Source organism: Marmota monax, unplaced genomic scaffold, assembly GCF_021218885.2.
Source record: "Marmota monax isolate L192 unplaced genomic scaffold, Marmota_monax_Labrador192_F-V1.1 WCK01_AAM20220418_F8-fsc00249, whole genome shotgun sequence".
In the NCBI taxonomy this organism is placed as follows: domain Eukaryota; kingdom Metazoa; phylum Chordata; class Mammalia; order Rodentia; family Sciuridae; genus Marmota; species Marmota monax.
Genome location: NW_026694242.1, coordinates 1,236,052 through 1,258,319, shown reverse-complemented (window position 1 = coordinate 1,258,319; position 22,268 = coordinate 1,236,052). Strand labels below are relative to the sequence as shown.

The 22,268-nt window shown below is 59.6% G+C and overlaps 1 protein-coding gene across 1 annotated transcript; it reads left to right on the top strand.

Moving 5' to 3' along the window:
* Positions 1-2,057: 2,057 nt before the first annotated feature.
* Positions 2,058-22,178, top strand: Podxl2 (podocalyxin like 2). The gene is made up of 8 exons (XM_046466927.1): positions 2,058-2,163; positions 10,347-10,610; positions 15,326-16,059; positions 17,316-17,390; positions 18,801-18,954; positions 19,404-19,465; positions 20,941-21,120; positions 21,677-22,178. Exons 1-8 carry the CDS (start codon positions 2,088-2,090, stop codon positions 21,887-21,889), a joined length of 1,758 nt encoding a protein of 585 aa, XP_046322883.1. The 5' UTR covers positions 2,058-2,087; the 3' UTR covers positions 21,890-22,178.
* Positions 22,179-22,268: the final 90 nt, after the last annotated feature.

Below are 22,268 nucleotides of genomic sequence, written 5' to 3'. Positions count from 1 at the left end.
AGAAAACTGGGAATGGAACCACCATGGGACCCAGCCATCCCACTCCTCAGTTTATACCCAAAGGACTTAAAATCAGCACAGGACAGGGACACAGCCACATTAATGTTTATAGCAGCTCAGTTCACAATAGCTATAAACTGTGGAGCCAACCTAGGTGCCCTTCAACAGGTGGATGGATAAAGAAACTGTGGTCCATATACACAGTGGAATATTACTCAGCCTTAAAAAAGAATGAAATAGTGGCATTTGCTGGTGAATGGATGGAGCTGGAGACAATCATGCTGAGTGGAATAAGCCAGTCCCCCAAAAACAGGCTGAGTGTCCTCTCTGATAAGGGGACCCTGACTCACAACAAGGGGGGGAATAGCAGTTCACTGGATGAGACGCAGGGGAGGGAAGGGAAGGGAGGGGAGGGGACCGGGAGAGACAGGGGAATGAATGGACGTCACTTTCCCATGTTCACAGAGGAACCCACGACCAGGGACACCCCACAGCAGGTCCAGCCACAGGAATGGAAGATCACCCCCTTTTTTTTTTGTACCAGGGATTGAACCCAGGGGTGCTTAACCACCGAGCCCCATCCCCAGCCCTTCTCCTTTTGTATTTTGAGACAGGGTCTCGCTGAGTTACTTAGGGCTCTGCTAAGTTGCTGAGGCTGGCCTCCACCTTGTGATCCTCCCGCCTCAGCCTCCTGAGCCACTGGGACGACGCAGCATCACGCCCGGCTGAAAACATGAATTGCTTCTGGGTCACGTCCAAACTTGTCATGCTGACATTGGAGATCCTGTACCATCTGATCTTCGCCTACCTGCCTAGTCTCCACCAAATCATCTGGGCCACGGAGTTTGAAGTCGACCCCAGGGTAAATGAAGCCACAGAGTTCTATGAATTAAATCAAAGAATGTCTTCTTTACTGTGTGAATTCTCATTTTACGGTCTCTGTTTTCATCTTGCCATCCATAGCCACTTTTTCCTAGCTCAATTGTGGAACCAACCTAGATGCCCTTCAACAGGTGGATGGATAAAGAAAATGTAGTCCATATACACAGTGGAATATCACTCAGCCATCAAGAAGAATGAAATGATGGCATTTGCTGATAAATGGATGGAGCTGGAGAAGGGTCTACTTACTCGGTCCAGAATAACCAAGAATGTCGCTTCTCTTTCCCTTCTGTCCCTTCCGCCTCCTGATACTCACAACACAGGTGTCCTCCACTGTCATGTGAAGCCACTTTATGCTCACGTCCCTTCCTTTGAGTGAAACCCACTCTCCTCTATACCTCTGCTCCTGAAAATCCTATTTCTCCTAAGGATTTATCCTGCAAGACTCGTGTGAGATCATCTCCCATGACACACACCGTGGGGAGGGCTGAGGACACATTTCACAAGCCCATTTGACACAAGATGGCGCACGCCTGTCATCCCAGCGACTCAGGAGGCCGAGACAGGAGGATTGCAAGTTGGAGGCCAGCCTCAGCCACTCAGCAAGGCCCTGAGCAACTCAGGGAGACCCTGTCTCTCAATAAAATCTAAAAAGGGGCTGGGGACGGGGCTCAGAGGGGGAGCACCCCTGGGTTCCATTCCTGGTACCCCCCACCCCCCCAAAAAAAAAGAAGCAAACTGGACCTCTGGGCTCCAAGTCTGGTCCTTGGCTGTGGCCTTGGCCCAGAGTCCTCCCAATCCAAGAGCCCGGGATGGGTGGTCACCTGCACATTGTCATCAGTGCCAGCTTCTCTTTAGTGCTGATCGGACCCCCCGAGGTCCCCCTGCGCAGAGCAGCCAGCGCAGCTGCCAGGCGAGGTGCGAGGCCCGGGGTCCAGGCGGCTCGGCCCCGCCCCCCGAAGCCTCCTCGGGCGCTGATTGGCCGCTCCGACGCGGGGGCGCTGCGGAGGGGGGGGGCGGCCGCCCGCGCGCCCACCTCGTCTCGGCGGGGGCGCGCCCGCGGCACGCGGCTGGGCGGGGCCAGGCGTGAGTGACAGCCGCGCGGGCCAATGAGGAGAGCGCGCGCCGCCGCCGCCGCCAGCGCGGTTCCCTGACGCGGGCCCGGGCGCCGCGCCGCTGCGGCTGCGGGCGGCGACGGCTGCACCATGGGCCGGCTGCTGCGGGCCGCCCGGCTGCCGCCGCTGCTGCTGCCGCCGCTGCTGCTGCTGCTCCTGGCCGCGGGTGAGCGCGGGCGCCGGCGGGCGGGCGGGCGGGCGGCGGGGCGGGACGGCGACGCGGGCCGCCAACAAAGGCGCCGCGCGGGCGGCGGGGCCGAGGCCGCGCGTGTCCCCCCGGGCCGCCCGCCCGGCGCCGGGGACAGGGCGTGGGCGGCCACGGCGACACCCCTCCCCCCGGAGCGCGGCGGCTGCGGTGGCCGGCGCGGGGTGGGCGTGCGGTGACACGCGCCGGTGTCCCCGGGTCCCCGCCCCTCCGGCGACAGTGGCGCGGGCCGGGCGGGCGGTGGCCGGGCCGCGGGAACCTGGGCCACCCCCCCTCCCCGCGGCGCTCCGAGCGCCGCCCGCCCGGCAGGTGACAGGTGCGCGTGTCGCGGCCGAGGGGCGTGTGTGCGCGTGCACGGGCGGCGGGAGCGCGCGGCGACACTCGCGAGGGTCCCCGGGGCGGGCGGGGCGGGGGGCGGCAGGCCCCGCGAGCGCCGTCCTCCGTGGGCTGACTGCCCACGGGCAGGGGGTGACAGTGACATGGCCACGGCGGGGGTCCCCATCCACAGCCTCCCAGGGCGCGACGGGGTGGGCGGGTGACAGCGGGGCGGGGCGCGGATGCGCGGTGTGAGGAAGGGACGCCCGGGCGCCGGCAGCTGGCGGGGCCGGCGGTTCAGCAAGGGACAGGAGCCGGTCCGCAGAGCTGGGTCACATCAGGACGTGGCTGAAAGGCCACGTGGTCAGCCCCAGAGCGGGGGACCTTGCTCTGCGGCCAGGCGAAGGTACTGGCAGGGGGTGTGCACGGTGGCAGGGCCCCTCCGATGGCCCCACGAGCCTTCCTTCCAGTGGGCACTGCTGCCTGTGACCCCAGCGGCTCTGGAGGCCGAGGCAGGAGGATCGCCAGGTGGAGGCCAGCCTCAGCCCCCTTAGCGAGGCCCTGAGCCACTCAGCGAGACCCTGTCTCTAAATAAAGTAGAAAAAAGGGCTGGGGACGGGGCTCAGGGGTCAGGTGCCTCTGGGCTCAGTCCTTGGGACCAAAAGAAAAGCCTGTCCCCTCCTTCCCTGTCGCATGCTCCCTGTCGCATGCTCCCCTGTCCTCCGGGCTTCACAGGCACCGTGGTGGGTCCTGCAGGCAGCCGTGGAGGTGTGCGAGCGAGGCTGGGTGATAGTACCCGACCGTCTCTGTTGTGGCTGACGCCAGGCTGTGGGGGCTGCGTGACAGATGCCGCCGGGCACCTCCCAGGCTGGCGCGTGCCCAGGCCTCGGGAGGATCTGGATTTCAAAGCTGCCAATCACGGGGAGATGGGCGTGTCCCTGAAGGTGGAAGTCCCACAGGACCCGGCTGCAAGGTTGCAGGCACCGAGGTGGACAGGGGAGCCCCACTGTGCAGCCTGGGCCCTGGTGTGTGGGTGTCTTTGTATTTTCAGCCTCTAATTCGTCAGCCTCTCTTATGGGCCTCTTTTTTTCTTCTGAGTTTGGGTTAGTACCCCCATTCTCCACCCCTGTCTTCTTTCTTCTCTCACCTTCTGTCCCGGGAATGATGAAGTGACACATCGTAGGTGCTAGAGGGAAAAACTAATCAGTCACGCAAAGAGGGTGATTCCACAATTTTAAGTCAGGTGCAATCTCAACTAAAGCAGATATTATTATGACTATTGTTATTATTATTATTATTTTAGTACCAGGGATTGAACCCAGGGAGTGCTTAACCCCTGAGCCCTGTCCCCTGTCCCCAGCCCTTTTTATGTTTTATTTAGAGACAGGGTCTCCCTGAGCTGCTTAGGGTCTTGCTAAGTAGCTGAGGCTAGCCTCCAATTTGCAATCCTCCTGCCTTAGCCTCCCGACTAAGTTGTGAGGATTATAGGTGTGTGCCATTGTACCCAACAAGGCAGATTAATTATTAGGCACAAAATGAACAGCAGAATGGTGTTCTCTGCCGCTATTTTGGTGTCATCTCATGGTAGGCGAGTTTGAAAAGGAGGATCCTCTAGTAATTACCTAAATAATTAGGGATTGCCAACGCTTTTGAAAATATCAAGGTCTATATAAAGACCAAACAATCATTGTAAGGAAAAATAAGTTCAAGAAAATGAAACTGGGCTGGGGTTATGGCTCAGCAGTAGAGCGCTCGCCTGGCATGTGCAAGGCCCTGGGTTTGATCCTCAGCATCACACAAAAATAAATATATAAAATAAAGGTATTGTGTCCAACTACAACTAAAAAACAATAATAAAAAAATGGAACTGTTTACTGAAAAAGGGATGAAAGACCAGGAGAATACCAGGTTCCTTTTTTCAACAGGATTTCACAGTGCCACCTGGGTGTGGTGTCACATATCTGCAATCCCCGTGACTCGGGAGGCTGAGGCAGGAGGATCGCAAGTTGGAGGCCAGCCTCAGCCACTTAGCAAGACCCTGTCTCAAAATAAAAAAAAATAGGGCTGGGGATGAAGCTCAGTGGTCGAGTACACCTGGGTTCAATTGCCAATACTGCAAAAAAAAATAAATAATAATAATTTAAAAAATAAAAAATAAATAATAATATTAATAATTCCTATCAGACCATCAGGAGAGGAACTTGGGGCTTGACTGGCCGAAAGAGGGTCAGAGAATGGAGGCTCTCACCTGAGTGGTGGTAGACAGGGTTCCTCTGCTCAGGACAGGAGGAGTTTGGGGGAGTTGTAGGTGCTTCTGCGGAGCCAGACCACAGCCTAAATGGGATCGGCGTCCTCCCCACCACACTTCATTGAGATGTGACAGAGACAACTTGGAGATTTCAGGAGGCCACTCATATCCCAACCTTCCGTGGTTTATTAATATTTTAAATTAAAATTTGGGAGGTACTGGGGATTGAACTGGGGGATCCTTGACCCCTGAGCCCCGTCCCCAGCCCTATTTTGCATTTTATTTAGAGACAGGGTCTCCCTGAATTGCTCAGGGTCTCGCTAAGTGGCTGAGGCTGGCCTCCAATTGTGATCCTCCTGCCTCGGCCTCCCTCGTTGCTGGGGATGACAGGTGTGAGCCACTGAACCTGAACTCAGAGGTTGTTTTAGCGGGTGAATTCCAGGATGCTTGAGAAGAATAAGTTGGGGTTGGGGCTGGGGCTCAGGGGTAGAGCGCTCGCCTAGCAGGTGGGAGGCCCTGGGTTTGATCCTCAGCACCACATGAAGATAAATAAAGGTATTGTGTCCATCCACAAGTAAACAATATTTGGAAAAAAAAACATTTAAAAAAGAAGAAGTTACCTTTTATTTAAACAAGGCTGAAGTGAGCTTTTCTGACATGCATGCTAAAGCTGGAGTGCGTAGCTAAAGATGAACTGCAGCCTCTCCACCTTTGGTCGCTCAGGTCCACCGGGAACATGCAAAATGTGCATTGATTAATCATCACCACCATTTCTCATTAAATGACTTTTTTTTTTATTCCCCCAATGCACTAATGAGATTTTCCTGATCTGTCTCTTGTAGTTTCGTTCCTTGCCATCCATGTTACTCAACCCTGGAGATGCATCCCCTGCAAAAGAGGGTTATTATCATAGCTGGTGGCTTCTGACCCACCCTGTCATCCCAGCAGCTCCGGAGGCTGAGGCAGGAGGATCGTGAGTTGGAGGCCAGTCTCAGCAAAAGCGAGGCTCAAGCCACTCAGGGAGACCCTGTCTCTCAATAAAATACAAAATAGGGCTGGGGACGGGGCTCAGGGGTCAAGGGCCCCTGGATTCAATCCCCGATACCAAAAACAAAAAATCTGGTAATTTAACTGAGGACAGAGATGGTCGTCATCTTTTGTCTCCTGAGAGGGCCTCGAACACTGCTTGGCCCGGAATCATAGACGCTCAGAATGACAGGTGGCTCTGTGTAACTGACTGTCTAACACAAATTGGCTGGCCTCCAACTTGTGATCCTCCAGCCTCAGCCTCCCCAACTTGCGATCCTCCGGCCTCAGCCTCCCCAACTTGTGATCCTCTGGCCTCAGCCTCCTGAGCCTCCAGAATTACAGGCGAGTGCCACCAGGCCCAGCTCCTGTAAGACATTTTTGTGGGGAAGACGTGCTAATAACGGGTCTCCTGCTCGCTCGCCATTTGACCTGGACCCCAGGAGGCCTCAGTGGTTTCGACTGTGAACCCAGAAGGTTGGGTCTGGTCCTTATCTCTGGACCCAGCCCTGTCCTGTGCCAGGAACTGTGGCAGGCCCTGGAACTCCAAGTGCCAAGGGACACCTGGAGGACAGGCTCCCCTTGAACAGGGGATGTCACTTGATGGTCCCTTAGAATGTGGTGAGTCAGGTGTAGCCACAGGACCTTGTTCAGGGTGGTGTGTGGACAGAGGCGGGCCACCCACCCAGGGGAGCCTCCAGCGAAGGCTGCTCAGGCGCTGAGGCTGCAGGCAGGAGGCCGGGTTCCACAGGAGAAAGGTGGCGGGCAGCGTGTCCCAAGACCCAGGAGGCTCACAGACTGTGGGGTCCTGGAAATCGCTAGAAGCTCGGCTCATCTGCAGCTCAGAGGGGGGCTGCGGAGAGCGGAGGGAGGGAGGGAGACCCTGTGTGAGGAGTCCCTGCCACTTTAAAGCGTCTGGCCTGCGTTGTCGTGGTGACGGGTCGCTGAGCCTCATTTGCATTTTAGATTTCTCTGAGCTTTGTTACTCAAAGTGGGGTCTGGGGACAGGCGAGGCCCAAGGCCTGCAGACTCCATCCACAGCCCAGAGCCCGAGCCCAGAGCCCAGAGCGGCAGGTGATTCATACACACCACCAAAGCCGAGGGTGGTTGGAAGAGACGTGAGTTTTTTGGGAGGTGCTAAAAGAACTGTAGAGGCCAGGAGGCCTAAAATGTGTCCAAAGCCTCTCCTCCTCCTCCTCTTCCTTCTTCCTCTTTTCCTACCAGGGGCCCTTGACCCTGGAGCCCCGTCCCCAGCCCTGTTTTCTATTTTATTTAGACAGAGGGTCTCACTGAGTTGCTCAGGGCCTCGGTTTGGTTGAGGCTGGCCTCCAACTCGCGATCCTCCTGCCTCAGCCTCCCAAGCTGCTGGGATGACAGCGTGCGCCACTGCGCCCCGCTGCCGTGATCCTCTTCACGGCTTGGCTTTTGCGTTCAGGTGGGGCAAACCTGGAGGATGCCCCTCTGAGCTCAAGAGACCATCATCAAACATCCACTAGTTGCCTTTGAACTCGCTCCATCCCTAGTGTCCAGGGCACGTCAGCACCTGCTGCCGACCCTGTTGCTGTGAGGTCTCTGTCAGTGGACGGGTGGGTGCGTGGATGGGTGGGGGACAGATAGGTGGGTGGGTGGATGACAGAAGGCAATCAGCACTCAGGCCCCACTCGGATCTGCAAGGAGAACTCCGTTATGATTCTCTGGGTGTATCCGTCAGCTAGTTCTGCGTAACAAATCACCCCCAAGTTTAGTGGCTCAGCGCAGCTGTTCCCTAGGTGTGACCCCTGGGCCACGGGCATCAGCGGGGAACTTGCTAGAGAATGAAGGCTCCTGGGCCTCCTCGCAGAGCACCTGGACTCCGGCTCCGGGGTGGGGTCTCGCCCTCCTGTTTAACAAGCCCCCCAGGTGCCCCCGTGCCCTGCGGTTCCCAAGGCCCCGGTGTGGGACAGCACCTGTGTCCACCCTCGCGTCTGCAGGAGGGCGGTGCAGGTGGCCCTCGGCCAGGGCTTCTTGGGCTTTGGGGACCCCTTCCAGTTTGAGTTGGGCAGTGGCTCGTCCTTAGTTGGGACACTGGGACCAGTGGCCATCTTTTCTGTGGGAGGTCACTCTGCAGCGCCAGCCCCGCTAGCCCGGCCCAAAGCCCTGGGACCATGGAGTGTCACAGAGCCCTCTGAGTCTGCCCATGGAGACGGCACCAGGGGCTCAGAGAGGCCGCAGGTCACCTTCAAGGGTGGGGAGTGGGGCTTCAGGTCGGGCTGCGGAGCCGTGTCCCCAGAGGTCATTGGGGGCCAGGACTGGGCACTGTGTCTACCCAGGAATGGGGGACTCTGATAAGGCAGGTTTTGTGGCGGCAGGTGACACCCTGTCCCTCTCCCGTCTGCCGGTTGGGGGTTGGACATCGCTCCCCTGGTCTTTCCAGGGCTGGGGAGCCCCGCGATGGCGGAGGGGGTCGGAGGGGAAGGTCCTGAGAGGCCTGGGTAGAAAGGATCCGAGGGCCAAAGACCACGTGCGTCAGGCTGCTCCGTCCTCACGCCACCAAAAGCCCTGGCCAGACCCACTGCGGGGAGGAGAGCTTACTTGGAGTCTGGTTTTAGAGGTTCAGTTTGTGGTCGGCGGACTCCACAGCCCTGGGCCTCAGGTGACGCAGGACAGCGTGGCAGAAGGGGGTGGAGGGGGACAGCAGCTCAGGACATGGCCACCAGGAGGTGAAGAGAGCCCTGCTCCCCAGGGAGAAAACATAGACCTCAGAGGCGCGTTCCTGGTGGCCTCCTTCCCCAGCCTCGCCCCCGCCTGGCCTCCTTCCCCAGCCTCCCCCCAGCCTGCAGCTGTTCCTGGCTCATCCCCAGGTGAACCCACTGACTCGGCCCCACCTCTGGTCATGGAATCCAGTCACCTCTCAGCCTTCCTGCACCATCTCACACATGGGCCACCGGGGACACCTCCCGTCTCAGCCACAGTGCCACCCATTCCTGGGGACAGAGAACTCTCCAAGGAAGGTGGACCCACATCGGTGGCCGTAGCTCTGGGGCTCTGAGGACCTCGGCTCTAGGAACCACCCCACCCAGGCGCCTGGCTCTGCATCTGAGTCCCTGGTGTGGACGCGGGGTCCGGGGCTTGGAGCCAAGTCCACCTGGAAGTGGCACCTTAGACCTTGACCGTGGTGTCCCCGAGCACAGGAGTCTTCTGGGAGGTGACTCCTGGCTCCCCTGTGGGCAGGTCTCCCAGCCAGGGCTCCTCAGGGAACAGCCACAGAGCAGGCGCTGGGGGAGCAAGGTCACTGCCTCCCCAAATCCCAGCCTCGCCCCAGGGCCTCCCTGAAGCTGTGACTTGGCCTCCTGGAGCTCAAGGCCCGTGGATGACGATGACGATGATGATAATTTGGTTCCAGGGTTGGAACCAGGGGCCCTTAACCCCTGAGCCCCGTCCCCAGCCCTTTTTATTATTCACTTAGAGACAGGGTCTCACTGAGGTGCTTAGGGCCTCACTAAATTGCTGAGGCTGGCCTCCACCTTGCGATCCTCCTGCCTCAGCCTCCTGAGCCACCAGGATGACAGGTGTGCACCACTGCATGTGGCCTCTGTCCCACATTTCTACCTGTCACCCCGGTGCTTGCTCTGAAGCCACGTGGACTCTCAGGGACCTTCTTTACTCAGTCAACCTGTCATGTTCTGTCTTGGAAACACTGCTCCTGACTCCTCCCCTGGCGCCTCCTCCCACCGCGGGGCCAGGCGCTGCCCTTGTGGGGGGGGGGGTCCTTCTTGGTGCTGCGACCGGTCTTCAGGGTGCAGAGACCCCTCACACCCCCGGGGCTCCCTAGTTTCTGGTAGAACAGTCTGAATGGTCCTGTTTCTTTCGGGGCCAGTCACGGTCTCAGGATCTACCACCCCATAAGGTGGCTGTGGAGGTCAAAATTCAGACACTGTTTGCAAAGCATTTAGCACATGACACCAATAATATCAGATTTTTTTTCTTGTACTGAGGATTGAACCCAGAGGCACTTTACCACTGAGCCATATCCCCGACCTTTTATTATTATTATTTTGAGACAGGGTCTTGTGAGTGGCTGAGGCTGGCCTCCAACTTGCGATTCTCCTGCCTCAGCCTCCGGATCAGCTGGGTGTAACAGGCATGTGCCACCATGCCTAGCCCAGAGGGGGCCAAGTCAATTGAGTCCTCTGTCCCCTACCATCTCCCTCTCTCTCCCCTTAGCCACTGTCACATGGAGGTCTGAGCAGTTGGTCCTCTTTTGAAATGAAGATGGCATCTTGGAATCCTCAGGCAGCCCTTGGGTATTCAGAGATGTCATCGAAATCCCCGGCCTCTGGCATCTTCTTGGTGACAGGTGATGGTTAGAGACAAAATCTAATCCCAGTGGCCTGGGAGGCTGAGGCAGGAGGATCGCGAGTGGAGGCCAGCCTCAGCACCTTAGCGAGGCCCTGAGCAACTCAGTGAGATCCTGACTTTAAATAAAAAATAAAAAGGGCTGCGCGGTGGCTGAGGGGTCAAGCGCCCCAGGGCCGCCCTTGGCCTCTGCTAACGTCCGGCCTTTGTGTCCGCACAGGAGTGTCCCTGGGTTCCCGTGCAGCCGGAACCGATGAGCCTGGCCCCGAGGGCCTCACGTCCACCTCTCTGCTGGACCTGCTGCTGCCCACCGGCCTGGAGCCGCTGGACGGGGAGGAGCCCAGTGAGTCCATGGGCCTGGGGGCCGCCGGCTCGGGCTTCCCCAGCGACGAGAGCGAGGAGTCGCGGATCCTGCAGCCGCCTCAGTACTTCTGGGAGGAGGAGGAGCTCAACGCCTCCAGCCTCGACCTGGGGCCCACCGCAGGTAGCGCTCCCCGCCCTGCCAGCATCCCCTGTGACCCCCACGAGGGTCACCACACTGCCGTCCGCGGACACCAAAGCCAAGTCCCCGGGACTCTGTGTTTCTTTAATTCTAACCACTCTTTATTTAGTGAGGCCCTATTCTGTGTTCCCCACTTTTTTTTCTGGTGCCAGGGATTGAACCCAGGGGTGCTTAACCCCTGACCCCCATCCCCAGCCCTATTTTGGATTTTATTGAGAGACAGGGTCTCTCTGAGTGGCTCAGGGCCTGGCTAACTTGCTGAGGCTGGCTTCCACCTGGCGATCCTCCTGCCTCAGCCTCCCGGGATGCTGGGATGACAGGCCTGCACCACTGCGCCCGGCCAACTACTTTCATTTGCATCATGGGTAATATTTGACACACTTATCTTTTAAACTTGACAGTGTCTTTCTTTCTAGATGTTTCTAAACATTTTTGCCTGTTTTTCTTTGCTTTATGACTAGCCTTTGCGTCACTGAAATATGCACTCCTGCCTTCCTTCCTTCTCTAATCCACCGTAATTGATTATGGCGCATGGTGTAAGGTGGGGTCTCATCGCCCTCTCCCACTGAGACCTGTCGCCACGTGGACCCCGTGTGGAAGGACTATAAAGCAGTTTCCCTCCCGGGTCTGCGCCTCGTCCTTCCTCCTGAGGCCGCGGGGGGGCGCTCGGAAGCCCGGCTGCCTCCCTGTGTCTGCTCATCTCCGTGGGCTGCCCCAGGTCTCCTGAGGAGAGTCACTGTCATTCCTTGAATCTGAGCCATGTCGCCATCTGGAGGCCTCCCGGTGGCTGGTCTGTTCCTCATCTCAGGTCTGCACACTCCTCCACGCCAGCCCCATGCGACCCTGCAGAAAAACTGACAGAGCCCCCCCTTATTTAAATTATTTTTTTGGTTCCAAGGATTGAACCCAGGGGTGCTGAACCCCTGAGCCCCATCCCCAGCCCTTTTTCTATTTTATTTAGAGACAGGGTGTCTCTCAGTTGCTTAAAGCCTCACTGAGTGGCGGAGGCTGGCCTCCACCTAGCGATCCTCCTGCCTCGGCCTCCTGAGCTGCTGGGATGACAGGCGTGTGCCACTGCGCCGTGCTTGGCACACCATTTGGAAGTGAATCTTTCTTTTTTTAAATGTCAGAGCAGATCTACAAAACCCGTAAAAGCAGGCGTGATTAATATCTCTGTTGTAGCTAAGGACACTGGGTTACAGAGATTTTTAAAGTGACACTGAATCACACAGAGGCAGAGCGAAGTCCCAAGCCTGGGGTTTCCGCTTCAAGGTCGCTGCCCTTTCCTCTGTGTGAAGTCGTTGGCTAGAGGGCCTCAGTCCTCCTCCTCTGTAGTGAAGTCTGGAGAGACCCGATCATCAGGACGGCCGTCTGCCAGACCTGGAGATGCTCTGGGCACAGCACACCCTCTTTGGACTGTGTCTGTGAGGGGTGGTCCCCAGCTCTGGGCCATCGCACACTTACTGGGGACGATCACCAAGAGCGATGGGCAGATACCTGTAGAGCCAAGTGACAGGAGCATCCAAGGAATCCTTTTTACCTACACACTGGAGAAAAAGCAAGCCCTGCAATTTTTATTTTATGCTGGTAATACACAGCAGCCAGGCATGGGGTGGCGCACCCCTGTGATCCCAGCAGCTCAGGAGGCTGAGGCAGGAGGATCGCAAGTTGGAGGCCAGCCTCAGCCCCTTAGCGAGGCCCTAAACAACTCAGGGAGACCCTGTCTCTAAATAAAATAGAAAAAGGGCTGGGGACGGGCCTCAGGGGTAAGCACCCCTGGGTTCAATCCCTGGTACCAAAAAAAAAAAAATTAAATGCAAATAAAAGAAGAAAATAAATTTACCCATAATCCCATCACCCATGAATGCTGCCTGTTGGCGTCTCTCTGAGGGTTTCTGTCCCTTGTGGGAAACGTGTCTATAAAATAGGCCCTTAGATACGAGGGCTGCTGTGTGCACGTCTCGGTGGTGCTCCTACATCCTCCTCCCAAGCCGGCAAACACAGCTCTCCAGCCCCAGAATTGTCACAGAAATATCCAGGGCAAGAGGGACTTGTCGTCTTGTCCCTTCTTGCAGCCGATCTGCTGCTTCGTTGATTGTTGCCTTGGGGCAGAAGGGAAATTCTATTTTCTGAATGTCTGATTTGTTTTTCTTTTTTGGTACCAGGATTGAACCCAGGGGTCCTCAACCCCTGAGCCCCGTCCCCAGCCCTTTTTACATTTCATTGAGAGACAGGGTCTCACTGAGTTGCTCAGGGCCTCACTGAGCTGCTGAGGCTGGCCTCCAGCTTGCGATCCTCCTGCCTCAGCCTCCTGAGCTGCCAGGATCACAGGTGTGGGCCACCACTCCTGACTTGCCCTCTGTTTTTCATTTATATTTCTTTTTTTCTTTTCTCTTTTGGGCAGCGCTGGGCATGGAACCCAGGGCCTCACGCAAGCCAGGCAGGCGCTCTGCCACCCAGTTAGTCCTCCACCCTTGATGTGTATTTCTTGGATGCCGACTGAGGTTCATACCAAAAAGATCTTCCTGTGCTCCTCCGTTTCTCACAAATCCCCTTTGACTTTTGAGTGGTTTTGCATTATCGCTTGCTTGAATAACTGGCCTGAGACTCACACTCAGGGGACAATTTTCAGCCATTTGACATTAACCTAAAAGGACATTTAAAGTGACCATCCAAGGACTCCGGTCCCCAGATGCCTGTTTAAATTCCCGAGTTGAACGGAGGAGTCGGTTCATTAATACTTCAGCTGGTGCCGAAGGTCATCTGTGAGAGGGTGGCCATCCTGGAGGCCGGGAGCCCTCTCTGCATCCCGCCTCGCCAGCACAGGGCACGCCTCTCATCCCAGCAATGCAGAGGCTGAGGCAGGAGGATTGCAGGTTGGAGGCCAGCCTCAGCAGCTGGAGGCGGGCTGTGGCTGGAGGAAGAGGGTCCCTGGAGGCAGCACCATGGGGTGGATATTTGTCTTCTTTTTATCAGTGCATCACAGTAGTGGGACTCTCTGTTCCATATCCAAGACAATTCTGGCCTTTTCTTCTTATGGTGACATGAACTGAACCAAGGGGCACTTTGCCACCAGCCCACGTCCTTAGCTCTTTCATTTTGTGTTTTCAGACAGGGTCTTGCTAAATGGCTGAGGCTGGCCTCCAACTAGTGATCCTCCTGCCTCAGCCTCCCAGCTGCAGAGCTAGGGGTTTAGTGTCACCGAGGGAGAGGACACACTCGCCAGGACCCTCCAAAACTTAAGATACAGGCGTTAGGACCTTAGGAATCCCGGATCGCGACATTCCCATGTGATTTGCCCAGAACCCCAAGCCAGAGGGGTTAAGGGGCTTGCAGAAGTGTGGACAGGTCAGTTGGTGGCTGAGTCCCCCCATGGCCAGGTACTGTTGTCAATAGCATGACCAGTGCCACCAACGGGGTTGGAGGAGGAGCCAGACAGTGGAAGGTGGCTGGGGGTGGGGGCGTCCAGCTTCTGGAAACTCGGCCTCCAACTGAGCAGAAGGACTGTGGGGGGCGCTGGCCTCCAGGATCTCCCCAGCCTCGTGGGGTCAGCGGGGAGTGCAGCCTCCGCACGCCTGGTCCAGTCTGTCGACTGAGCCGGGCTCTTCTAGAAGGTCCCCAACTGTGTCAGTGCCCGCGTGCCGCCACACGAGCCAGGGCTGGCTGCTTCTGTCACCAGCCTCACAGGGGCCTCTCCTGAGGTTTTTCTGGTCATTGCGAATGCTGTCACCTACATTGCTGTCCCAGGGACCTTCAGACGTGAGATCTCACAGTGTAACAGACCCTTCCTTCCTCCTCCTCCCTCCCTTCGTCCCTCCCTTCGTGTCAGTCCGTGTGGCTGTCTGTCTGTCTCTCTCTCCCCCAGTGCTAAGGATGGATCTTAAGGCCTTCCACATGCCTGGCCACCACTCTTCCACTGAGCCCCGTCCCCAGCCCTTGTTATATTTTATTTAGAGACAGGGTCTCACTGAGTTGCTCGGGGCCTTGCTAAGTTGCTGAGGCTGGCCTCCACTTTGTGATCCTCCTGCCTCAGCCTCCCAAGTCACAGGGATGACAGGTGTGCACCACAGCACCCAGCTATGCACTGAATTTTATTTTTGAATCGATCTATTATAAGGTTCTTACTTATATTGAAGTAAAGAATTTTTATCCTTTTATGTATTTGTTTTATGGGTATAATTTCATATTGAATCTGAAATATTAAGATGTTTTCCTTTTTTTTCTTTTTTTTTTTTTTTGGTACCAGAGATTGAACTCAGGGGTACTTAACCACTGAGCCACGTCTCCATATCTTTTTTATGTTTTATTTAGAGTCAGAATATCCCTTAGCTGCTTGGGAGGCTGAGGCAGGAGGATCGCAAGGTGGAGGCCAGCCTCAGCAGCTTAGCAAGGCCCCGAGCAACTCAGGGAGACCCTGTCTCTAAATAAAATGCAAAAATGGCTGGGGACATGGCTCAGGGCTCGAGGGCCCCCTGGGTTCAATCCCTGGGACCAAAAAACAAGAGCCAGACCCCTGTGTTCTGTGTTCAACCCGCCCTCCTCCCCAGCCTCATTTCCCACTCTCGCCCCACATGACCAAGACTGATGCGTCCCTGTCCCTGTAAGCAGGTGATAACTCTTTCCTGTCGCTCAGTCCTGCTCAGTGGATCCCAGTAAGTCCGTGTTTGAAGAAGCCAACGCACTTTTCCTGTCTCTAGACTACATCTTCCCGGACTTAACGGAGAAGTCGGGTCCCCTGGAGGACACCGACCAGCCCCAGGACCTTCTGGGCCTCCCCTCGTCCTTGCCCAAGATGAACCTGGTGGAGCCTCCCTGGCACATGCCCCTGGAGGAGGAGGAGGAGGAGGAGGAGGAGGAAGAGGAGGAGGAGGAGGAGGAGCTGCTTCCTGTGACCGGACCCCAGGCGGAGGCCACCACACAGGCACCAGACTCTCCCCCCAGGGGCAGCAGCAGCCAGGCTCCGGGGGCCACCAGACCCCGGCAGGAGGACTCTGGGGACCAGGCGTCCTCGGGCGTGGACGTGGAGAGCAGTGCGGAGCCCAGCCTGTCGCCGCCCTCTGTCACCCCAAGCACGGTGACCCTGGGGGACCAGGACTTGCCCAGCCAGGAGGACACGGCCACCATGCTGCCAGCAGCAGGACTCGGGGTAGAGTTCAAGGTCCCTCAAGGAGCCCGTGAAGAGGCCACAGTGGGGGCCCCCGACTTGGCTGGCCGGCCAGGGGACCTGCCGCCCCTGGCTCCGTCCCCTGCAACCAGAGCCCCAGGCAAGGGTCACCTCGACCCTAGGACCTCAGCCTCTTTCCCACCAGCCCCCCGAGACACGGAGCCGACCCCTTCCCCTGCCACCCTGGGGCCAGACACACTCAGCCAGCAGCCGCAGGAGGGCCCGGTGGCCGGAGCGCCCTCCAGGACCCCCTGGGACTCCACACAGGTGAGGGACACACACAGGTGGACCTCGGCCACACCCTGCTGGGCCTCCCGCCACCCCGGCTGGTGCAGTGGGGCAGGGCCTGTCAGGTGGGGTTGTCCCCAGAGCCCCAGGGAAGCCTGGGAACGTTGCCATTCCTCACAGCCTAGCCTGGGACATCTGCCACCCTGAGCGCAAAGACCTTGGGAGAGGCTTGGTGGCCCTCCTGGTTCCACCGTTCAGGAGGCTACTGCTGCGCCCGTGGCCTCTGGTGTTGCTCCTCGGAGAAGCTCAGCAGGTGGCTGGCCTGCGCCCCTCCACCCCCGGCCCCCAACACACACCCACAGTTTCCAGAAGAGAAGGAAGGGGCCAGGTTTTTGGTGGGGGGACCAGGGATTGAACCCAGTGCGCTGGACCCCTGAGCCCCGTCCCCAGCCCTGTTTTGCATTTTATTTAGAGACAGGGTCTCGCTGAGTTGCTTAGAGCCTCACTTTGGCTGAGGCTGGCCTCTAACTGTGATCCTCCTGCCTCAGCCTCCTGAGTCACTGGGATGACAGGCGGCCCCACTGCGCCCAACAGGGGTCTGTTGTAGGCAGCTTTTTTGCTGCTGTGACTTAAGATCCCACTAGCACAACTGCAGAGGGGGACAGTGGACGTGGGGCTCAGGGTGTCCACAGACGGTGTCCACAGACGGCGGCCCCACTCCTGGGCCGAGGGGAGGCAGGACATCATGGAGGAAGAGTGTGGGGAGGGAGCAGCTCCCATGGGGACCAAGGAGCAGGGACTCCACTCTCCAGGGACAAATAGGGACCCCAAGCCACAGCCCCAGGGCCACCTCCTCCCCACACCCCACTAGGGACCCCCAGGGAGCCATTCAGTGCTGGGGTTCAGGCCTCACACCCCTCACTCCTCCTCTGCACCTCCCTGCATCACCTCCCACGGGGGCTCTGGGGACATGTCACAGCCACACCAGGACAGGGTCTGCCTGTGACCCACGGACCCCGGCAACCTGCCCCCAGTCTCTGAACAGGGCCCCGCAGCCCGGCCCCAGGGACAGTCCCCCTTTTCTCTGAGGCGCCCTCAGCGTGGTCCCTGAAGCCACCTGGGTTTGTGGCTCCTGGGCAGAACCAGTGGCCTGTCACCTTGTAGAGGTCGCCTGTCCCACTTGGCTCTGCAGACCCGCAGCGGCCGGGGTCTCCCAGCTTCCCACAGGGTGTCAGGTCTCTGTCCCCCGGGACCCCTGCTGACTGCGGCCACCCTCTTTCCGTCTCCTGTTCCAGGTCATCTGCAAGGACTGGAGCAACTTGGCCGGGAAGAACTACATCATCCTGAACATGACCGAGAACGTGGACTGTGTGAGTGCCCGGCCAGCGCATGCGCAGAGCGGCGGGGTCCCAGGGCCAGCCTGACCCCAGGACCATCAGCCCCGGCAACGTTACAAACCCCCAAACAAGGACAAAACAGACTAGGAGGGAGGGAGGGAAGGAGACAGGGTGCTTTTTGCATTTAAGGTTTTCTAAGGGGTCTCTCATTTTCTCCCTTTTGAATTTAGGGGCCCTGGACCCTGAGCCCCGTCCCCAGCCCCTTTTTATATCCTTATCTAGAGACAGGGTCTCGCTGAGTTGCTCAAGGCCTTGCTAAGTTGTAGAGGCTGGCCTCCAACTTGCGAACCTCCTGCCTCAGCCTCCTGAGTCACTGGGATCACAGCTACTGCACCCAAAGGCTTCCTTACCATTGGCTCTGGGCACCCATATTGAGAACAGAGTTGTCCCGCTCTTGAAAGGCAGCACTTCTGTCACCTTTGGTGGCTTAGAGACGAGGGCTGGCCGGGGCTCCCCTCGGGTGGCCGGGGGAGTGGCTCTGCCTCCCCAGCAGCCCTGGCTGACCTGTCTGTGGCAGGGCACCCAAGTTGAGCTGAGCGGCCCGAGGGGGGTGGCCGACTTTCGAGGCTGGGAACGTGGGTGTAGCTACTTTGCACATCCAGGAAGAAGAGGAGCTGGAGGGCCTAGTGGCCCCGGGACCAAAGGAGGGTCTCTTCCCCGATGTGACTTGGTGATCTGTGTGCCAAGAGGCCTCCAGCCCCAGCCTGGGCCCCTGCCACCGGGTTCCTCTTTAGGACCAGACCCTTGTTTTCATTTCACATGGCGTGACCGTGCCTGGGCCTGCTCAAGGACACGGACCGCTGTGCAGAGCGCCCAGTGGGCAGAAGTCCGACCTCCAGCACCTCCGCCCTGTCCCCAGGTCCAGGGGCCACTGGGCCGTCTGTCTCTTGAGGACACCAGCATAAGAGCCCGCGGCGGCTCTTTTCATTACCACCACAGGCCAGATCTCTGCGGTGGCAGAGGGGAGACGGGCCACCTCTCCCCAGATCCTGGGGGCCGCATTGCTGCTGTGGTGGGCGGGCGAGGGGCCCTGTCACCGCTCCTCCAGTGGCTGCACTGATGTGCGTCCTTACGGTCCCCAACCCTCTCTGTACCCCATGCCCGACCCCATGGTGCTCTGACCCCAGGCACGAGGAGCAGCCACCTGTCCCCTGTTCTCCCAGCTCCACTGGGGGCTAGAGAGGCGGCCCCAGCCCTTCCTCACCTGGAGCGGCCAGAGCAGAAGGGACAGCGTCCTCCTGTCCCACCCCGCAGCCCGGCTCCGGCTCACAGGTGGTCCCCAGAGCTGGTCAGAGGAGCCCCAGGGTCTTTCTCAGCCTTTGGCCACGGAGCGCAGGGTGACATGGGCCTGTCCCTCCCTGAGCCAGGCCTCTGACCTTGCAGGAGGTGTTCCGGCGCCACCGAGGGCTCCAGCTGGTGGCCCTGGTGGAGGAGGTGCTGCCCCGGCACCGCAGCGGCCGTCGTGGGGACTGGCACATCTCCCTGAGCAAGCCCAGCGAGGAGCAGCACCTCCTCATGGCGCTGGAGGGCGAGCAGGGTGAGGGCGGCGGCGGCCTGGGGCCCGGGACAGCACACCTCCTGGTCGCAGGCCCCAGGCCACCGGATAAGCTTGGCTCGGGGGACAAAGGCGGAGGGCGCAGGGGCAGGGCGCAAGGAAACGCTGGTCGTTCCAGCCCAGGTGGGACGCCACGGTGTGGCGGGAGGGAGGGGCAGGAGGGGCTGCAGAGGTGATGTCCGGCCACACCTGTGACCTGGCCACCCACCGGGTCAGCTGGACGCACAGGGAGCCAAGGGCGCGCCCCTTTCCGCAGGCGCTGGTGGTGCGCGCTTGCGCCTATGCGCCCCGAGGATCTGGGTGTCATTACAGCCCAAAAGTGGGGTTGAAGGGGCTCAGGCCAGTGGTCCCAGAGGGGGTCTAGGTCTAGGGACCCCCCAGAAGGGCCGCAGGGGCCATGGCCGTGCTGATGGGGGCCTTTCTCCTCCCAGGGGTGGTGCCCACTCAAGATGTCCTCTCCATGCTGGGTGACATCCGTAGGAGCCTGGAGGAGGTAAGGGTACAGGGACTTGGACCCCTGAGCTGCTCCCGTCTGTCCCTCAAGCTCTGGCGACAGCTGGCTTCCCTGAGGGACCCCACAGCACGTGGGTCAAGGAAGCCCAAACAGACCGGGGTCTGGGCAGGGTGAGGCCTCGTGAGCCTGGGGGCCCTTCCCAACCAGGCCCCGGGGAAGGGGCCTGGGGTCCTGGAGAGAGGGGGAGTCAGGGAAGGGCCTGGAGAAGAGGGGGTGGGGGGTAAACAGGGAACAGCAGGACCCCTGTAGCACCTGGAGGAGGGAGCGTGACAGGTTCTAGAAACCTCAAGAATGTTCTGGAAGCCTGGGTATGCCTCAGGAGCCACCAGCCCAGTACCTCCAAATGGGCAGCCGCCATGGCTCCTCCCGCTGGGGACCTGGGGTGCCAGACATGGATGCCACCTTGGGTGCTGAATGCCTGGGGCCTCCTGGGGAGACCTGGGCGGAAGGACAGACAGCAGCCCGTCCCCAGCTGCTGGACCAGCCCGTGGAAGCCGAGGTCCCCAGTCTCCTTACCTACTTCCCCAAAGGGCAGGACCCTGCATTCCTCCCCCCCCCCTCGTGGAACCCAATGACGTGTTGCCAGTCCTCTTCATTCTTGAGCTCTGCAATATGTGACAGTAGATATGAACGTGTGACCCTGGGCCACATCCTTATCTGTCACATGCAGGGGGACCCTGTTTCCGTGCTGGTGTTTTATCTTGGTAAACACAGTGCTCACTCGGGGCCAGACCTGGGTGCTCTCACTTAGTCCTCGGTGCTCCCCCCCCCCCAGGCTGTCAGGATTAAACAGGGCACCCTCTGGGTGACACACACTCCATAGGCAAGTGACCTCACACCCAGAGAAGTGAGGTCACTTGCCTATCGAGTTCTTGCCTATCGAGATCTTCCCCAGTTCTGCGATCCTGGGCTCGGGAACACTGTGGTGGGGACGGTGGAGGCCTGAGCTGGCCTTGGCCTCCTGCACCTGCCTCCCTCCCCCTGGGCACTCTGTCCTCATGGCCCCTGGAGCAGCTGGACTGGGCCCCACGACATGCCGGGTCTCTGCAAGGATGTAAGCACACGAGTTGAGCAAGGACACTGGCAGGTGGTTCTAGCAAGACAAACTGACCCTTGTTAACCGAAAGTCCCCAAAACGTGCAGATGGGTCACAGAAACTGCAAGAATTAAAATCCCGGTGCACCCAGGCCTGCCACACAGCCACCTGGCATCACTGCACTCGGGGCTCAGCCCCAGGGCACAGCAGCCTCTTGGCAGACAGGACAGGCCTGGGACAGACCACCCATAATGACCAGAACATACCAGAATCCCCCCACGCCCGCTGCAAGGTGGGAGCCTGTAGCCCCCAGTCCTCAGCCCCCAGCGAGCACAGGTGCCTGTCCCCAGCCCAGTCCCAAGCTCCAGCAGCCCCCCCCCAGGTCCTGAGCCGCGGACCCCGGCCCCTCCCCCCCTAGATTGGCATTCAGAACTACTCCACGACAAGTAGCTGCCAGGCGCGGGCCACCCAGGTGCGCAGTGACTACGGGACGCTCTTTGTGGTGCTGGTGATCATCGGGGTCATCTGCTTCGTCATCATCGTGCTCGGCCTGCTCTACAATTGCTGGCAGCGCCGGCTGCCCAAGCTCAAGCACGTGGTGAGCCCAGGGGACAGGGACAGGACGAGGCTGGGCCCGGGAGGGAGCCGGTGGAGAAGGACCAGACGCGGTGCCCGCGCCTTAGGCATGGTGTGGTGGTGGCCGAGTGTCCCGGGTGCACAGGGCTGTGCCGAGGACCACACGGGCACTGCGGGAGGGGGATGTGTCCTCATCCTTGGGGTCCCACCTGGGTCCCAGCTCCTACCCCAAGCGTGGCACTGCAGGGTCCGTGGCAGAGCCAGGCCCCGGGCCCGGCGCTGCGCAGGCGCCAAGCGGAGGTTTCCCAAGAGCAAGGCCCGGGTCAAAGCCCACCGAAGCGCGCGTTTTGACTTTGACTTGCAAAGTGTGTTGGAAGGGATCGCACGACCCCAGGCAGGCGACAGGGTGTCCTAGTGCGAAGGATCATTCAGGAGCTCAGCGTGGCACCAGAAAAGTGGGAGCATGCCAGCTTCAGGGGGTCCCCTGGGGGTGCCCCGTCGGGTCTTACTAAGCCCCGGGGCTGTTCGGCGGGCCGGGGGACGGAGCCCGCGCCCAGCGCCCTCTCCCACCGCTGCAGTCGCACGGCGAGGAGCTGCGCTTCGTAGAGAACGGCTGCCACGACAACCCCACGCTGGACGTGGCCAGCGACAGCCAGTCGGAGATGCAGGAGAAGCAGCCGAGCCTGAACGGCGGCGGGGCCATCAACGGCCCGGGGAGCTGGAGCGCGCTCATGGGGGGCAAGCGGGACCCCGAGGACTCGGACGTGTTCGAGGAGGACACGCACCTGTGAGCGCGGGCCTGCGAGCCGGGCCGGGGGCCGCGCCGGGATCGAGCAGCGCGGCCCCGAAGCAGACCGCCGCGGAGCCCGCACGCGCCCGCGCCCCCTCCCCGGACCGCGACCCGCGGCCAGGCCCTCGACGCGGGGCTGCTCCCCGCTTCCCCCGACTCCACACCGCGACCTCGGCACAGCGCCCCCTCTCCCGGCCCCGCGAACCCCGGCCCGCGGGCGGCGGGCGGCGCTCTGAGCGCTCCGCCCGGGACTTCATTAAACCCGCCCGGGGACTGCCGGGCCGCCAGTCCGCTGCTCGCCTGTTCTTACTTCCGGGAGGCGGGGCCTGGGGGCGTGTTCGAGGGCGGGGCCGGGCGTCACCGTTGACTGTGGGGAGAGG